The sequence below is a fragment of the Mizuhopecten yessoensis genome, unplaced genomic scaffold (genome assembly GCF_002113885.1).
Source record: "Mizuhopecten yessoensis strain PY_sf001 unplaced genomic scaffold, ASM211388v2 scaffold11073, whole genome shotgun sequence".
Lineage (NCBI taxonomy): Eukaryota > Metazoa > Mollusca > Bivalvia > Pectinida > Pectinidae > Mizuhopecten > Mizuhopecten yessoensis.
The window spans coordinates 787164-803433 of NW_018408866.1; the positions used below are offsets into that span (position 1 = coordinate 787164).

A 16270-nucleotide genomic window follows, 5' to 3' on the forward strand; every position below is an offset into this window, starting at 1 on the left:
ACAAGGACAGACTAAACATAGCAGAGGTATGTGTCCTGCACTTTCAAAACATTTATTGAATCTATAGTTAAAGTATCAGCTCCACACCTATATATTCTAGATCACTTTCGTCTGTACTGTACGCAGGGCAACAAAGAAATTAAAAACATAAGCACGAAAATATTATTATAAATTGAGCTGCTGTATATAAATCTATTTTAGAAGTATTAATGAAACATCGTCATGATGATAAATTCACATCTTTAAGAAGTACGAATATATATAACTTCCATAGCATGTAGCGATGAGGATTTCTTTCTTGTGGACGGCATGTACTAATACATGACATAGTCCGAAAACCTTTACAAAAAACCGAGACCTGACAGCGCTAAATTTCAGGATGCGAGTACAAGTTAAAGGTGTGTGTATACGAATGTATATTTCCTTTACACAAAATATACAATTTATTCGTATAACATGATTGACATGCAGATTATCTATCAATGTTGTTATCGCACTGTGTTGCTGATTATGTTATCAAATAACTGGGATATTTGATAAAGTCAAATACCAGACGTAAATGTCACCTTCTCTTGGGTGCTGACGTCTCGTGCGCGTGCACATTTACATGAAATACCGCGAACACGTATAAACTAAATTATATATAAACGTTTAATCATAAGATATGCATTAATTAAATGTAAATAAATTTAATATTGGAATTACACAAATCTTTTGGTTCTTTGTGAGAAACGATATAAAGTGTTTTACAACATTTTCACGTCATCAACTTGAACATTACCACATTTTTAACAGCAATTTGACAGAATTTTCATATAATGAATACCGTTTCGCAATGACAACACCATGATCAAATGAAAACTGCACACATGTTATAAAACCGACTTCATTAATATGTGAAGATTTGATAACAGTCGAATATTATGATTATCCTCGAAGAAAATGGGTGTTGACGATTCTCCTCAGCCTCTAGCTCAGGACATTCAGGACCCAGCATACCAATTGAATTTAATTTACTGACATATGGAGTCAAATGTTTAACTCGATTTAATCAAAAACAGCCTTTTACTGTAACTATATATATAAAATAAATGAGTCTAAGTCCAGGGCGTATAAGTTATGTCTGCAATATTAATGAAAGTGAAAATAACTTATTCAATTTGTGACTTAATACCTTAATGTAACGTGAATGATCCCGTGTGCTCAAACAGCCCTTAGAAGCAATAGGGTAATTATTATACAGTAACATTTTGTAGCTTGCTGTATTTGAAAACTATCTCTATTGGGAAATCAATATTTTACAGATTCTTTCATTAGATACATGTATAATCTATAAGAACTATTACTGTACTATATACAGTATCAGACAGTCGATGCAGTTAGTCGTGGTATATACAGAAGGCGAATCAAAACCCCAATATCCTTGGTACTATGTATATAGATATATTATCTTAACTGACAACTTACATGTTTTCAGGGAAATATTTGGGTCACCGTTGGCATATTCATCCAGCATCACCACATATATTATTCCGAATGTATTGATGACTCCGAACACTGTGCCATTGGTGAGCATGGATGTGAAGCACACCACCCATCCCCACCCTCCATCAGGAGGCACGAATTCCCCCACAGTCTGGCTACTGGTCTTCTTGGAAGCAGGATTCTTTCCATTCTCCAGGCCATTTCCATGGTCGTTCAGCGGCTTTTGGATATCCAAATGATCACTCATTGTTAAAATAAAGTCACCGAATGTTAAGTTTATATATACACAGTAAATATACGCTGTCCAGATATAAACCAGGCTGGGTTGTTCGGTGAGATGTTGAACCTTTCTCTAATCTTTCACCCCTGTAAATACAAATATACATACATTAACGGACTTTCGTGACTTTGTAAACGTGGCATCAATGTTAAATCTCAACGAAATCACAAGAATATAGTACAAACTGCTTAGACAGTATATACATGCAGGCTTGTGATCGAACGTGGTATATAAAGATTATATAATTACTGTGCGTTTACTCCTATCTCAGATGTAAGTGATGTTAAAATACGTTTTATCTTCTCTACAAGCATGATATGTCTAAAATACATCACATTAATCTCGTTACATGCACATTGAACTTTGTCTTGTTGAATACATTGTGGCTATTAACGCTGGAGTGGGGGAAGTGTGACTGACACTGATTAGAGACTTACTAAATACAACTGTCCGATAAAGAGTTCAGAACATGACATAACTCAGACGGGTGCAACATGCATAGTAATTGCGCAAACAATTTAAACCTTTTCCCAATCAATTACAATATAATTGTGACGGTTTTCAGCTCACTGCGTAGTCGAGCACCTGACGCTGTCGAGATCATCAACAAATCTGTGCAACTACAAGATTGAGCAAATTGGTGCAACATTGTGCATGCAGTTTAAATAAAGATTGCTTTCTGTTTTTTATGCTGTGTTGACGATCGATAAAACTGATACACGTATATAAACTATATAAGTAGCTTGTGCAGCGGGTTACTGGTAATCTATAAACCGCTATGTTTCAGAGCAGAGTATTGGGTGTTGGCACGACCGCCTCTAGTAATCTCATTTCATTCTGGTACAGCGACAGCTAATTGGTTTGGTGACCCACTTTCGTTAATACCGCAACATCAAATCCGTTGTCAACAACTTTGATTTTTGTTTGTGTCAACTTTACAACTCTACAAACAGGTGCATAGTTATACATGTAAAACAAAGTCCGACTAACTGTAACGTGTAACGGATCGTCGACTTTAAGTGCCAGTTGTGATCAACATACGAAGAAGGCAGTTTTATTTTGTAAAGTTTAGTAGCTCGTGTAACAGATTGGAGAAGTAGCCAGAAGTCAATTTCGTGCCAAATTAAAGGTAAAAGAGGTTCTGCTGTTTCATGCCTTTTTCAAGGGGTTTTTCTGAAGTCAATGGTTACGCTATTAAAGCAACAAAAGCATCGTGGAAAAGGATTACCTTAATTGTTAATGTTAATAGTATTTTCAAAGATTCCTGTTAACGCGGTCTTTGAGACATGACCACTTTATCTCGGAATTGTTGTTTTACCATGCAATTTTCAACAGGTTTCTGTACCAAACAGGCTCGCTGCTCGAAATCATTCATTTTAGACTTGTTGGAAACTGAAACAGATGACAGGTCTACGTTTTATCTTAAATAAGTCTAAATACGCTATCCCTGGCTTAAGTAAACGCTACATCCCCGTAAAATATCAGCAACATACAAATGTACACCGCACTTAATTTAAATAAAATCCACGACAGTCGGCGACAAAACCTTTTATTTATTAACGTTGAAAAACACACTTCACTTCATACAACAAAAAATATCAGATCCTTTCAATACAATGTGGAATCTGAAAAATTTAAAAGATTTTATTTATCAATCTTGAAAGCCTCTTTTCGACCCTTTACACAAACACACCCTCACATCAAACTGAAGGAACGCCTTCGTTCTTATATCATGAGTTTTCTTTTCCAAGAAATGTTAATAGCAATATAATTTATCATTATGGGTTATATTTTATGAAAAACACAACGAAGGCCAAATTGATAGTTCAGTTGCAAGATTTCCCTGCAGTCTATATATGTAGGCATTCCAATTAAAGCAAACTGTACTCTTCCGGCCGATATGTTTTTGTTTTCATACGAGGCTTAACTTATTGATGAGCTTATCCGAACTAGTAACACAAACCTAACCATTTCCTTGAATTTCACATTCAGAAGTATATATATTGACGATTTGTTGTCTTCAAATGACGAGACATTTATAGACCACATCGACCGTAATTACACCCAAGAGCTTTTAAACAACGACACTTCCTCAGTCTTTACTTACAAGATCGACCAAATGGGACAACTCACTGCTTATTGGTATATAAGCTGAACGACTAGTGGGACGATTTCGACTTTTCGATCGTGAACATTTTCTTCCTTGATAATACCATTGATATTAACATCATCGCTTCCCCCACCCAACCCACGGTGTTTATATGTCGCAGTTGATTCGATATTCATAAATAAGCATGTTCAGACTATCATGACTTCCGTGATTGATGTCGACTGCTGACGGACAAACTTACAATACAAGGTTTCCAAAGGAGCATGTTGATGAAGACTACGGTAACATTGTTTGGTCTCTATCATGATCTCATAGAGAAATATGTTATTTCTTGTGTGACATGAAGGTCTGAAGACTACGGTAACATTGTTTGGTCTGTATCATGATCTCATAGGGAAATAGGTTATTTCTTGTGTGACATGAAGGGCTGAAGACTACGGTAACATTGTTTGGTCTCTATCAAGATTTCATAGGGAAATATGTTATTTCTTGTGTGACATGAAGGTCTGAAGACTACGGTAACATTGTTTGGTCTGTATCATGATCTCATAGGGAAATAGGTTATTTCTTGTGTGACATGAAGGTCTGAAGACTACGGTAACATTGTTTGGTCTCTATCAAGATTTCATAGGGAAATATGTTATTTCTTGTGTGACATGAAGGTCTGAAGACTACGATAAAATTGTTTGGTCTCTATCAAGATCTCATAGGGAAATATGCTATTTCATGTGTGACATGAAGGTCTGCAGACTACGGTAACATTGTTTGGTCTCTATCATATATCATAGGGAAATATGTTATTTCTTGTGTGACATGAAGGTCTGAAGACTACGATAAAATTGTTTGGTCTCTATCAAGATCTCATAGGGAAATATGCTATTTCATGAGTGACATGAAGGTCTGCAGACTACGGTAACATTGTTTGGTCTCTATCAAGATTTCATAGGGAAATATGTTATTTCTTGTGTGACATGAAGGACTGTTATTTCTTGTGTGACATGAAGGTCTGAAGACTACGGTAACATTGTTTGGTCTCTATCATGATCTCCTAGGGAAATGTGTTATTTCTTGTGTGACATGAAGGTCTGTTATTTCTTGTGTGACATGAAGGTCGATGGTTTTGATGATGCCATTGACGTGTCTTGTGGTTTTGTTGTCGCTTCTCAAGTTCTCGCTGTGAGGACGTGACATTGTTTGGACATGACATGACTAGAAGCAGAAGAGCGTATAATCATTCCGAAAAACGAGGTCTTACTCTCTACTCCTAGTGTTTTTTTAGTGGACTCCAAGTAAACATTTCCTTTGTTCATTTTCTCTCCTGGTTTTATCGATTTTGAGTTCGAATTATGTTTTTGTTTGTGCTTGGGTATACGCTTGTTGTTTTTTAAGGAGACATACAACTTTTAAAGTTTGGATACATAAAGTATGCCCTCTCGACATTCGTACTGGTACAGAAAACATATTTAAATACAATGTGCCGATTATATTTATGCCACCTGCGTAAAATCCTATCAGAGGTTTTTCTTTTAAATCGTAAATCGAGATCAACTTAATCAGACGCTCCAACAACCATGATTTGATGACTTGAAAACCACTCTACCATCGTCTTTGTAAAAAAACTGTTCTATAGGTCTGGTCAAAAAAATAATTTTGCAAAACTAATTGCAACAAGAGACATTAAGGTGGCTCCACACATTGTCATCAGCGTCCATTTTCGTGACGTACTTCCGGAAAAAGTACAGCTCGGACTCAATTATCTTGATCGAAATGTGCATGTACACCGTGTCGTCATTTCCGTATTGCGTATCGGGCATTCAATATCGTAGTGCAAATTATAGTAACACCTGGGCCGTTTTCGTTTAAACGGTCAAACCGATCGGACCACTGTTGTTCGTTTAATAAATAAGGTCGGACCTAGTAATCTGATGCTGCTTTCAGGCGAGCTTTGAGAAAGCATTGCAAGGCCTGCATACACATTTGCAGGTCCGCCAGGATTTATACCCGAAATTGTTACATTTATAAACGGACAAACCGGTTGCATTTGTTCCGCATAAACGAACATGTACAGGTCCCTGGTAAACAATAGTACACGTGCGTGCCGATGATATGTCAACACCCGATATCGAGATTTACCGGGAAATGTATAATCGTACTTCAGGAATAAAGCTTTCCAATTCATAGACATAAACAGACTCACGGGAAGACAGTGACATAAGACCAGACGACCTCAAGAAGGTCAATATAGGAAACACATGGAATGCGGACGTGTACCGACCTCACATGTGCATATTACGTGCGTGCTTACACGAGTTCATAAGCTCGAGGTCGTTACGATTTTTGCTATTAAGCGAGTTTCGCTCTGTCAATTAAATCGTTTTTACAAATGTAGTCTACTTACTCTGTGAAAATAATGTTTTGTGAAATATCCAGATCCCTATGAAATGCATGTGTGAGTGCACGTGAGAACGGCATACCATGCGAAAGCCTCTGGTCACATATATGTACCTGACATGTAATTATAAATATACCGTGAGTTAGCGGACTGTGGTGATGTCCAAAGTGTACATGACTGAGAGTAATTTGGTTCCATTAAAGAACAATATATTGATAATTTTTATATCTTTTATTTTATTTATTTCCATCATTTTTGTTATATGTAAACAGAGTCAACTGTCATTGTGTAAATTTCATCCTTCTGCAAAAAGTTCCGGGTTTTTTCAAGGAAGATAACTCTCACCCGGATCAAAGTGATTGTAAAATGTAAAATAAATTAATTATAAAGCCATTGCATGTGTATATTTTGTTCAATTTCCCACTCTATATGTATGGATCTTTGTGTCCTGTTTGCTTTTAGCTTGTAGATAATCACTTTTATCCGCACAAACTCAATAAAAAACACTTTGTGTAACATGTGTTACATATTTTGCGATAAATAAAATATTTGTAGGGTAAATTAGAAATGCTTCTTTTCATTTTTTATTGTTGTTATTGTTCCGAACAATGCCACACACACACAAAAAACAGAAAACATTAAAAATGACGAAAATTCATTTTTTTTCCAAAAAAATCCCCAAACTATCGGAATGTTTAGATTTTCATAAAATCAACTCAACATAGTTACATAACCATTACAGGAAAGTTTCAACGAATTTTGCTGGTTGATTGCGAAAGTGTGGGGCAACCTTAAGCAACACCTCAAACTGCATCATACAAAACTAAATATCTTTACTCCAGTTAAGATGAAGCATGATATAGTAATCAAAAGTTGCTCAATGATTCATTTTGAACAGTTATCATAAATCTGCTTAGCTACTTTTAAAACATTTTTATTTTGTTACATATTTCTACTTCAGCCACCATGGGTGATGTCCCCTTCATTTAGGCAATATAGAGATAATGCATGTAGAGTTACACAAATATAAGAAAAATTAAGCAAATTTACTGTACACCATGCCATGCTTTTTTTAGTATGTAGTCTTTTGAACATTAACCACACTAGCCCATCCTTCGGTAAAAAAGGAAGGTGGCTGTGAGTCACCTTCATTTAGACAAAAAAAGGATCCCTTCAGTACAGGGATGCTTAGATTCTTATCCAACTTACAAATATGTACATGTAGTTAGAATTTATTAGATTGTTCCCTAGGAGTACACCTTAAAATGGAAAAATTAACATATCCATGTTGATGAAAGATGAGTGACAGTCATATGCATGCACAATGGACCACACATGTACAGTCACGCTTTGTATGGCATTACTCATTGGGCCTTTGACAGAATATGATTAAAGAAATCACATTCCTTACATCATTTACTCAACATAATATTACGAAATTTATATATATATACAGAGAGTCATTAATTTGCAATGAACTTTTATAATATTTTTCACACATGTACAATGCAGAGTTTGAAAAAGATGATTCAAATGATACTCACAAAATAATACAGCCGGCAGGGACGTATAAACTCTATACTGTCCCTGGTACACCATTGCAAATTTTATCATCAAGTAATATGACTATTAGTCACATTAAACATCAACACTTATTGTGTACATATATATATAGTCATGGCGTGTATCAGACTAAAAAACACTTAATAATTTGTCTGCATTGTATTATCAATAAGTGTATTTGAAGTAAGCGATATAACTTATAAGACAATTGCAGATCTAAATGTGCTTTATACAGATAATAGGTACACATGTTATTTGTTAATTCCCAAAACAACTTAAAACTTAAATTAATGTGACTTAAAATTTAAAGGGTTAGTTAAAATTTTACAACACCTCCATATAGTTATAAATTATATTATTTACTGGATGTTTTGAAGTCAAGCATATACATGTGTAATTAAGTGAAGAGCTAGGAATATGTTAAATACCTTTATTAACTACATTTGTAGATCTCTTACATTGACTTCAGTAACATTAGGGAGGGGTAGTAAGCTAATTAACGCTGATATTCTATTCATTTAGTTCTCTGGACTAACATGCATGCAAATTTTAAATTTAAGTTACCTGGTGCAGTATGTATTTTGAATTGTTAAATACAAATGTATACATATCACTATGATGATGACCCCATCTGATTGCTTCCCTGGTGGAAGTATTCCCCTGGATGGAAAATGATTGTCCTGATACTTTGCCACTCAACAAAATTGTACATGTAGAATACTTTAGGCTAGCTAATTATTAATCTATTACCATTCATATTTTTAAAAATATATCATAATTTTAAGGTGGGTGGAGGGTGGGTGGAATATTAGCAGGATTCTTTCCTACCTTGACTTTTTAAAGTTGGGAAACTCTTGGTTGACTGATCCTCTTTCCTCGAGTCCCTGGACATTAATTTCAAAGGAGTTAGCTATTTGCTGTAGCTGATTTTTCTTTGCTGTTACCTATTCTTTCTCCCCTCAATACCGACCGCCCCATGGTGAAATGAAGGCTACCATCAATTTTTATTTTGACAAACTTTTTTCCATTCATTTTCTCTAAGTTTACTTCAGTTTGATGTATTCTATCTGAAAATCAGATAAGTCTGGGGTAGAGAAATTTAGGGTGGGGCGCTTCACTTTACCATAATGGTGAAATGAGGGTTTAAAAATCTGTTTTAGTTTACATCAGTTTGATGTCCTAAATATGAAAATCACAAAAATTAAGTTTGGGGTAAAGAAATTTTGGGTGCCGCAGGGGCGCTTCATTTTTAGCATTTTTTTTTCTATTTGACTTTTTTCAACCAAATCTGTTTTAGTTTACATCAGTTTGATGTCCTGAATATGAAAATCACAAAAATTAAGTCTGGGGTAAAGATATTTAGGCTGGGGCAGGGGCACTTCATTTTTAGCATTTTTTTTTCCATTTGACATTTTTTAACCAAATCTGTTTTAGTTTACATCTGACAGTTTGATGTCCTGAATATGAAAATCACAAAAAATTAAGTCTTGGGTAAAGAAATTTGATTTTTGTCACTTTCTGATAGAATTTTTTCATCAAATTGACGTAAACTTTAAGAAAATGAAATGGGGCAGCTTATAAGTATTACCATAATGGTAACATGAACCGCAGCTTATTTCACAGCCCTCAAATTACCATACTACACCGGATTTAGGGAGAACCTACTGATTGAATGATTCTTCCTCCTCAATATAATGTTGATTTCAAAAGAGAAAAAACATTAGCTGCCTGATTCTCCAACACCAAGCCCTCACCATAAGCAAAAAATTACCCTCCCCATTTATTTTTCGAGGGGGGCGGGGGAGGGAGGGGGGGTTGGCAGGGGTCGACACTCGCACTAGTCCGCTGTCCGCTAGTCCTGGACTAGTAGATTTCATCAAGTACTAGTGAATCGCCTTACTTAACTGGTCCTTTGGACTTGTGAAAAATATGATTATAGAATAAGAATACTCCTTTTCAAAATTTTGAAATGCATGATAATTATCAAAATTTTCCTAATAAAATGTTTCGTGCTGTAGATCGCGATGTTTCCTTATCAGGAAATTTGTGACTAGTTACATTGACAAAGGACTAGTAAATAATCTATTCAACTAGTCCTGTGGACTTACCAAGCAAATATAATTAGAGTCTAACACTGCAAGTTGGAGAGAGAGAGGGAGGGGGGCGGGGGCAAATTATATAAATATATGCCAATTTTTATCCCCATCAAAATTGATCTCAAATATATGTGATGGGGTTTTTGGCAGTGTACACTTCAAAATTGGATTAAGAGTGACTTTTGACCCGATGACCAGCAAAATCTTGGTGTAGAACTGTAAGCTAATTTTTAATTCTTCATATTTGCTATGGTACTGTGTATGTTATATGTTATTTAATCATTTATACACAATTTATCAGTCTGTGGAAAGGTTCATGTGATATGATCTTGTGCAGAGACACAGACACACAAAAGCTTACATACACAGAAACACTTAGTGATTACTTATAAATTACTCAAAGAATAATCAAAGAACAAATTCTGGAAAGATCTTCAGTTGATCATACAACGTCTTATGTATGGGCTTATTTTATGTTTACTAAATAGTAAATTGTATTTCAAATTATATTGATGTGGATATAGAGGCAGCAATGCCTGCCTCCACTAATATCCTAATCAATCCAATTAAATACATATACCCAGCTCCTTACCTATAGCTACTGTAATTGTTGGGGGAGGGGGAGCAGTACAGTTTTGATGAAGGGAGAAATATATATCAGCTAGCCAATAGTGGGGGTGCAGGGAAGAATCAACTAATCTAAGGTGTTCCCCCATGATTAATCTTTGAGGTGTACATTTGTATGTATAGACACAATCTTTGTTATATGTAAACATACATAGGCCTATAGCCAATGCAACAGAATTTCTCTCTCCATACAATTTATCAAATTGAAAAAACTGAAAAGAGAAAGGGGTTTGGGATGGGAATTTAAATAAGCTTTTCCACAGAAATTCATTCTGCTTTGTGTTTTCTGATCTGTCAAATATATGTATGTTGCTCAGTTTTCAAAAAATCCAAATATTTCAGTACACTCATAATTTGTGAAAGCTTTAAAGCAGCGTTCAATATTGTAATATAATTTTCAAAATTATTATTTGAAAAAATGTGTATTTGAAAGCTGCCATTAAATACATACACTGTATTTCATTTAAATTCTACCATGTTTGTGATGTAACAACACTTTGAATTGGTTTAAAGATACCATGTATTATTAGATGATAGAACATGCACATGCATGTATTATTTATCCAACAGATCAACTTTCTTCCAAAATCATACCCCACCAATGTATACAACTTACAAGCGACTGGTTTCCTTTGTCAAATGAGCTGGTAGGGGGGTATATGCACTTAATTTGGTATGTATTTGAGATTTGTAAGTGGACAAACAAACAAAAATCTATTCTACATCTAGAATTTGTCAAGCTCCTAGTCAGAATATATTTTGATGAACTTACAGTGAAAAATAAAAACATAAATGGGATTATTTACTAAAAAGTTAACTAGACTACTTAATAAAACTAAATACTAATTTAACTAATAATTCATCTTTCTTAAATGAAAACATGAATCTAATAACAGAGTCAGGTTCACTTTGTTTAAGTTTGGACTTTCAATACATTGAAGTGCTTTCTGCTTGTTATAAAAACGTAGTTTAAATAAAATTTAAAAAATGCAGTTAAGGTTTATAACTGAAACGTATACCCTATTTAACTCTACTATGTGCATACACACACCGATATGTTAGTAAGTGTAAAATCTATGGAATAATACTAGAAGCAGACCTCTTTATACAACGGTCAATGAATATGAACAATTTGATGCCCTACTTTTTAGTACTAGGCTATATACTTAACGTGTCACCATATATATCCCGTGAAAATGATTATCAAAACAGATCTACTCCCACCGTGACACATTTTCTACATACAGCCATAACGTTTACTTTTATCTCTACGAGGTAAGATACCGTTAGGTTGTGGATTAAGCAGACGAAGGTTACACGATGCGATCAGCTGATCGACTGTGTGGTAGTGAATGTTGTGTATTCATCATGCTTACTACCTACAGTAGGCCAGCCTAAACTCTTGTACACAACAGGGTAAATACATTACCTATTTTCTCGTCAATATCGTTGGTAATCAGATTGTTTGACTGACGTAATATGGATTTAATAGTCTATGCCGTATAATCCATATTGAGATAATTCCATCGAAATCATTTCACAGATAAAGGTTCCACTGACAGCTAGGATCATTTGCGGTCTCAGCAGCAGAAGATATTTTAGTATAGACATTTTTCGAAATGGAAAGTGCGGCACAAAAGAAACGAAACGCATAATATCGAAATAAAAAGAAGTTGTTCTATAGGAATTGTTAGAATGTTTTAATAACAAAATGTCTGACATGAGATGAAAATGGTCATTTATGTGTTTGTTATGTTATTCGTTATGCAGTGCTTGCTTGTTGTATAACTTCTAGAAATACCTGGTCTTATTGTCATCTTATGTTTTAATTATCCTCATGCCCCATACACTCTGTATGTATTATATTAGTGCTTATTCGTTAAATATTTACAATTTGCTATATAAGCATATACATATATATAAAATGTATATAGCCATGTGCTTTTAGTCACCCAACAGTTTTGCATGATATTTTGTGCTTGCTTGTTTAATTAATTCTTCCATGCTTAGCAATAGTTGTTTTATATCTCTGTAACCTTGCTGTGATGTTTTTTCTTATGTTTTGTCTTAATAATAGCACTTCAGAGCTAATGTTTCTGTTCTCATATATATACGACTATAAATACAATTTCTTGTATCTTTTCACTAGGTATCAAATTCAGGATTAACAATTATTTATCTATAAGTGTTGTTAGTTAACGTTATGTACAGATTATCATAAGCCCAACCAGAGACATATAACGCCATGTACATTGAACGTCCCTGGCCCAACGTTTAGTTAAATCACGGAATTAGATTAATGTCATGCTAACGTTATGTCACAATATCACAACCCGTTGCTTCATTAAATCGAGTAACTCGCCAAGTCCAAAAGGAAATTTCTTGTAACATTTTTTGTATTTGTAAGACAAGAGAAAATCCTTCGATAACTCATTAGATTACCTATTAAATTGCGAACCGAAGAAACGCGAAAAACAAGTTGATATTGAGATTCCGCTGGTGGTAGGCTAGACTATTCCGACGATGTCGATGTCGGTTTTTTTTTTTTTTTTTTTTTTTTTTTTTTTTTTAACTTTTCAAGATTTCGAGTGCCTTGACCAGTCACTGTCTTGACTGCGTTTCTTCCCTCCCTTTCATATACTCTATAGTATACGATCGTGCAAAGGGTTGGTAATTAAATATAACTAGGACCACAATTAAGACACGAATATACTTGAATGCCGTGTATATTTTTTAAAGTGTCATTCAACGTTGTTTACGTGACTTTTTGAATGCGTCACCTTTAATTTGGTCATGACTCAGGGGTTTCGCGGCCATTACAGATTTGCACTTCCGTAGGATGAACCGACTGGGTGGTTTATAGAAATGTATACATGTATATTAGGTTACATAACAAGCTTTAAAAGCCTTTTTTATGCAAAAATGAACATGATACCAGTCGTACACAATATGTACGTATATATATATATAGCTGGCTAACCATTAAAGCCATTTTGGTCTCTGTGGAGTATAACATATAGATAGGTAGAACCCTCACCCGGGCATCCGATAGCACTCCATAGTTCTCTTGTACACTGGAGCATCCATTCATGGTGCAAATGTCATCCTACTTGTATGTTGGCGTACTCCAGAACTGAAGTCCACGCCTTTCTTCTGAACACCAACAGGTTACTACTCCCGAACACGGAATTATTACGTTTCCGTGATGTATACCATACCACTAACACAGGTGTGATTACATTTACAATTGTGCGTAAATGGTTGATCACACCTGAGGCATGAATGTGTACACACGTTCACGCTGAAACGTTTTATTGCCTATAACTATACGTGTGTAAATGTCTACCCCTTATATACAAACAAATGGGGTAACATCTTACATACATGTCCCCTCTTACACACAAATTGATGACTATCCTCTCATGATCAAGTAAACACACGAGGGTGGGGTGGGGTGGGGGACGTGGGGAGGGAGAATGAAATATCATATAAACACTTAAAGAGAATACACCCCATATAAACATTTGGTGAGAATACATCCCGTATAAACATCTGGGGAGAATACATACCGTATAAACATCTGGGGAGAAAACCCTTTATGAAAATATACACAATATAAACATCTGGGGGAAATACACCCCCTATATCATATTTCTTGAACTTCTCACAATGACGTATATGGTTATTACTTGCCTACATAGGTACAGTATATAAATAATTTATTTTCTGAATAGACAGAATAATGACGTCACGTTAACATAGCATTAAATGGCATTACATATTTCAATCTCACTCTTGGTTCATCAACCAATAAGTTACGACCAAAAAGGCATGGTCTTAAGCGACTGTGTTACTAGATTCCGGCATGGCCAACGAATTTAGTCAAAGCTGTTGTTTAATTTTCATTGTCATATCAAAAGGTAATTTTACACAAGTGTATAGTATGTTCATACTTTAATAATTAATTACTGATAAGTTTTTTCCCCGATTTCCATAAGAAATGTTCACTTTACGACATTTGTATATTTCATTGATGATTTAATTATGATATATATAATAATAATATACAATATTTATATAGCGCCCTATAGAATTTGTAAAATTACTCTAAAGCGCTTTACAACATATGGATACTAGTATTAGTTATAACTGTTTAACAACAAGAGTACCGCGGGACAGAACAATATACGCCCGTCGAATGTCATATAGGGTTATAAACTTTCTTACATTGAAATAAGATCTGCATCATACTAAGAGTGGTTAGCTGACATGCTATAAAATAAGTTCATTTATTGATAAATGTAAAGCAGAGTGTGGGGATATAAATTTTAAAGAAAAACCCTGGGATTTTATCACAGTTAAGAGAGACATTTGTAAATTACAGCTTTCAAGCAAACCGGAAATGGAAAGACGAAGTTAATCAGTTAGAAGGAAAACTTCTCTCTCTTTATGAAGAAAATAATACAGCACAATGTCCTGTAAAAGAAATGTACACTAGATATAGAAAAAAAGGTTAGAGCAGTACTACAAAAACAAATCTGAGGGGGAAAAGTAAGGTCAAGGTCGCAATATATCTTACAAGCAGAATGGCCAAATAACGTTTTTCTCGGGCTAGAAACAGAGCACAGTGTGAACAAGTAATCAATTGCTTTATCAGAAGTGGAACGTTTTAGTATTCCGGGTAAAAATTAAATAAGTACAAATGTGAAGGAATTTCGTTGGGAAGAAATAGGCAAGGCAAGATACAATGAACATGATAATGTCGCGGAAAGCGGTGAAATCTTAGGAATATACTTTGGGGTGAACAGAGCTAACTTAGGGAGCCAGGGTAGGAAGGGCACATAACTCGCCTATTACCATCATGCACTGTGATACAGCAGGCCTTTTCTTCCCCTGAACCTGCACGGGTTGGGGAAAGAACACAAATAGGTGGCTAACGAGTGGAGGGGGTGTGGGGATGTGGGGGAAACATGTAGGGGGCACATTGGTATAGGTTGTTAATGCTTGGGGGAGGAGGGGTAACAACTTATCAGTAAAAACATTAATGAGTAATTAAAGGGACTAAAAAATAGGAGGGATAATGGGTACAAGGGTTCATATATTAGGTGGTGGCTAATGGGAATGTGGCTATTAGGTAGAGGATTCATGTTTAGGAGGCAATATGATACAAATAAGTGGATAGGGCCTACATTTAAAGGGCTAACAAGGTAGCTGGTGGGAATGGAGCTAACTGGTAGGAGAAAAACTCCGGGAGAAATAGTAATTAATTGCATCATACATAAGATTTGTAGCGGACGGGACTAGGTAGATCAACAGCAACCAGGTAGCTCAATTAGCAGAGTGTCCGTCCAGAGGTCAGAGGGTCCTGGGTTCAAATCCTGGTCTGGCCATGCATTTTTCTTTTTCAAAAATTTGAGAGTTTTCCCATCCCTTGAGAGGATACCTCAATCTGGGTTAATGTAAAAGAGTTGTCCTTGGGGGTGAAGACTTAGAAAGAGGAGTGAGGAATGTAGCCGAACTAGACTGGCCGGTCAATCGTCAGTGACCAGGTAGTACAATTGCTAGAATTTCTGTTTCGAGTTTGGAGAGTCCCAGCTTCGAATCAGGTCTGGTCATGCATTTGTCTTCTTCAATTGCAGATCTGTCACCGGTATATTTGCGTCAAATCACAAATTGTATATATACACATACTTTCCAACTTTTTGAAATGGGGGGGG

General features: G+C 35.4%; 1 protein-coding gene across 8 annotated transcripts in view; it reads right to left on the reverse strand.

The window, feature by feature from the left end:
- The window catches only part of LOC110465377 (monocarboxylate transporter 10-like), a 31758-nt gene that overhangs the window by 13716 nt on the left and 1772 nt on the right, over window positions 1-16270 (reverse strand). The window contains exons 1-3 of one of the 8 annotated variants that reach the window (XM_021521149.1): window positions 13591-13855; window positions 3084-3157; window positions 1468-1851 (exon numbers count right to left, since the gene is read on the reverse strand). In XM_021521149.1, the coding sequence (XP_021376824.1) occupies window positions 1468-1732 (265 nt within the window). In that variant the 5' untranslated portion in view covers window positions 1733-1851; window positions 3084-3157; window positions 13591-13855. Of the gene's footprint in view, window positions 1-1467; window positions 1852-1968; window positions 2098-2993; window positions 3054-3083; window positions 3158-7811; window positions 7886-11982; window positions 12138-13590; window positions 13856-16270 lie in introns of those variants that run through there. The other 7 variants (XM_021521145.1, XM_021521146.1, XM_021521147.1 and 4 more) reach the window with 7 other exon arrangements.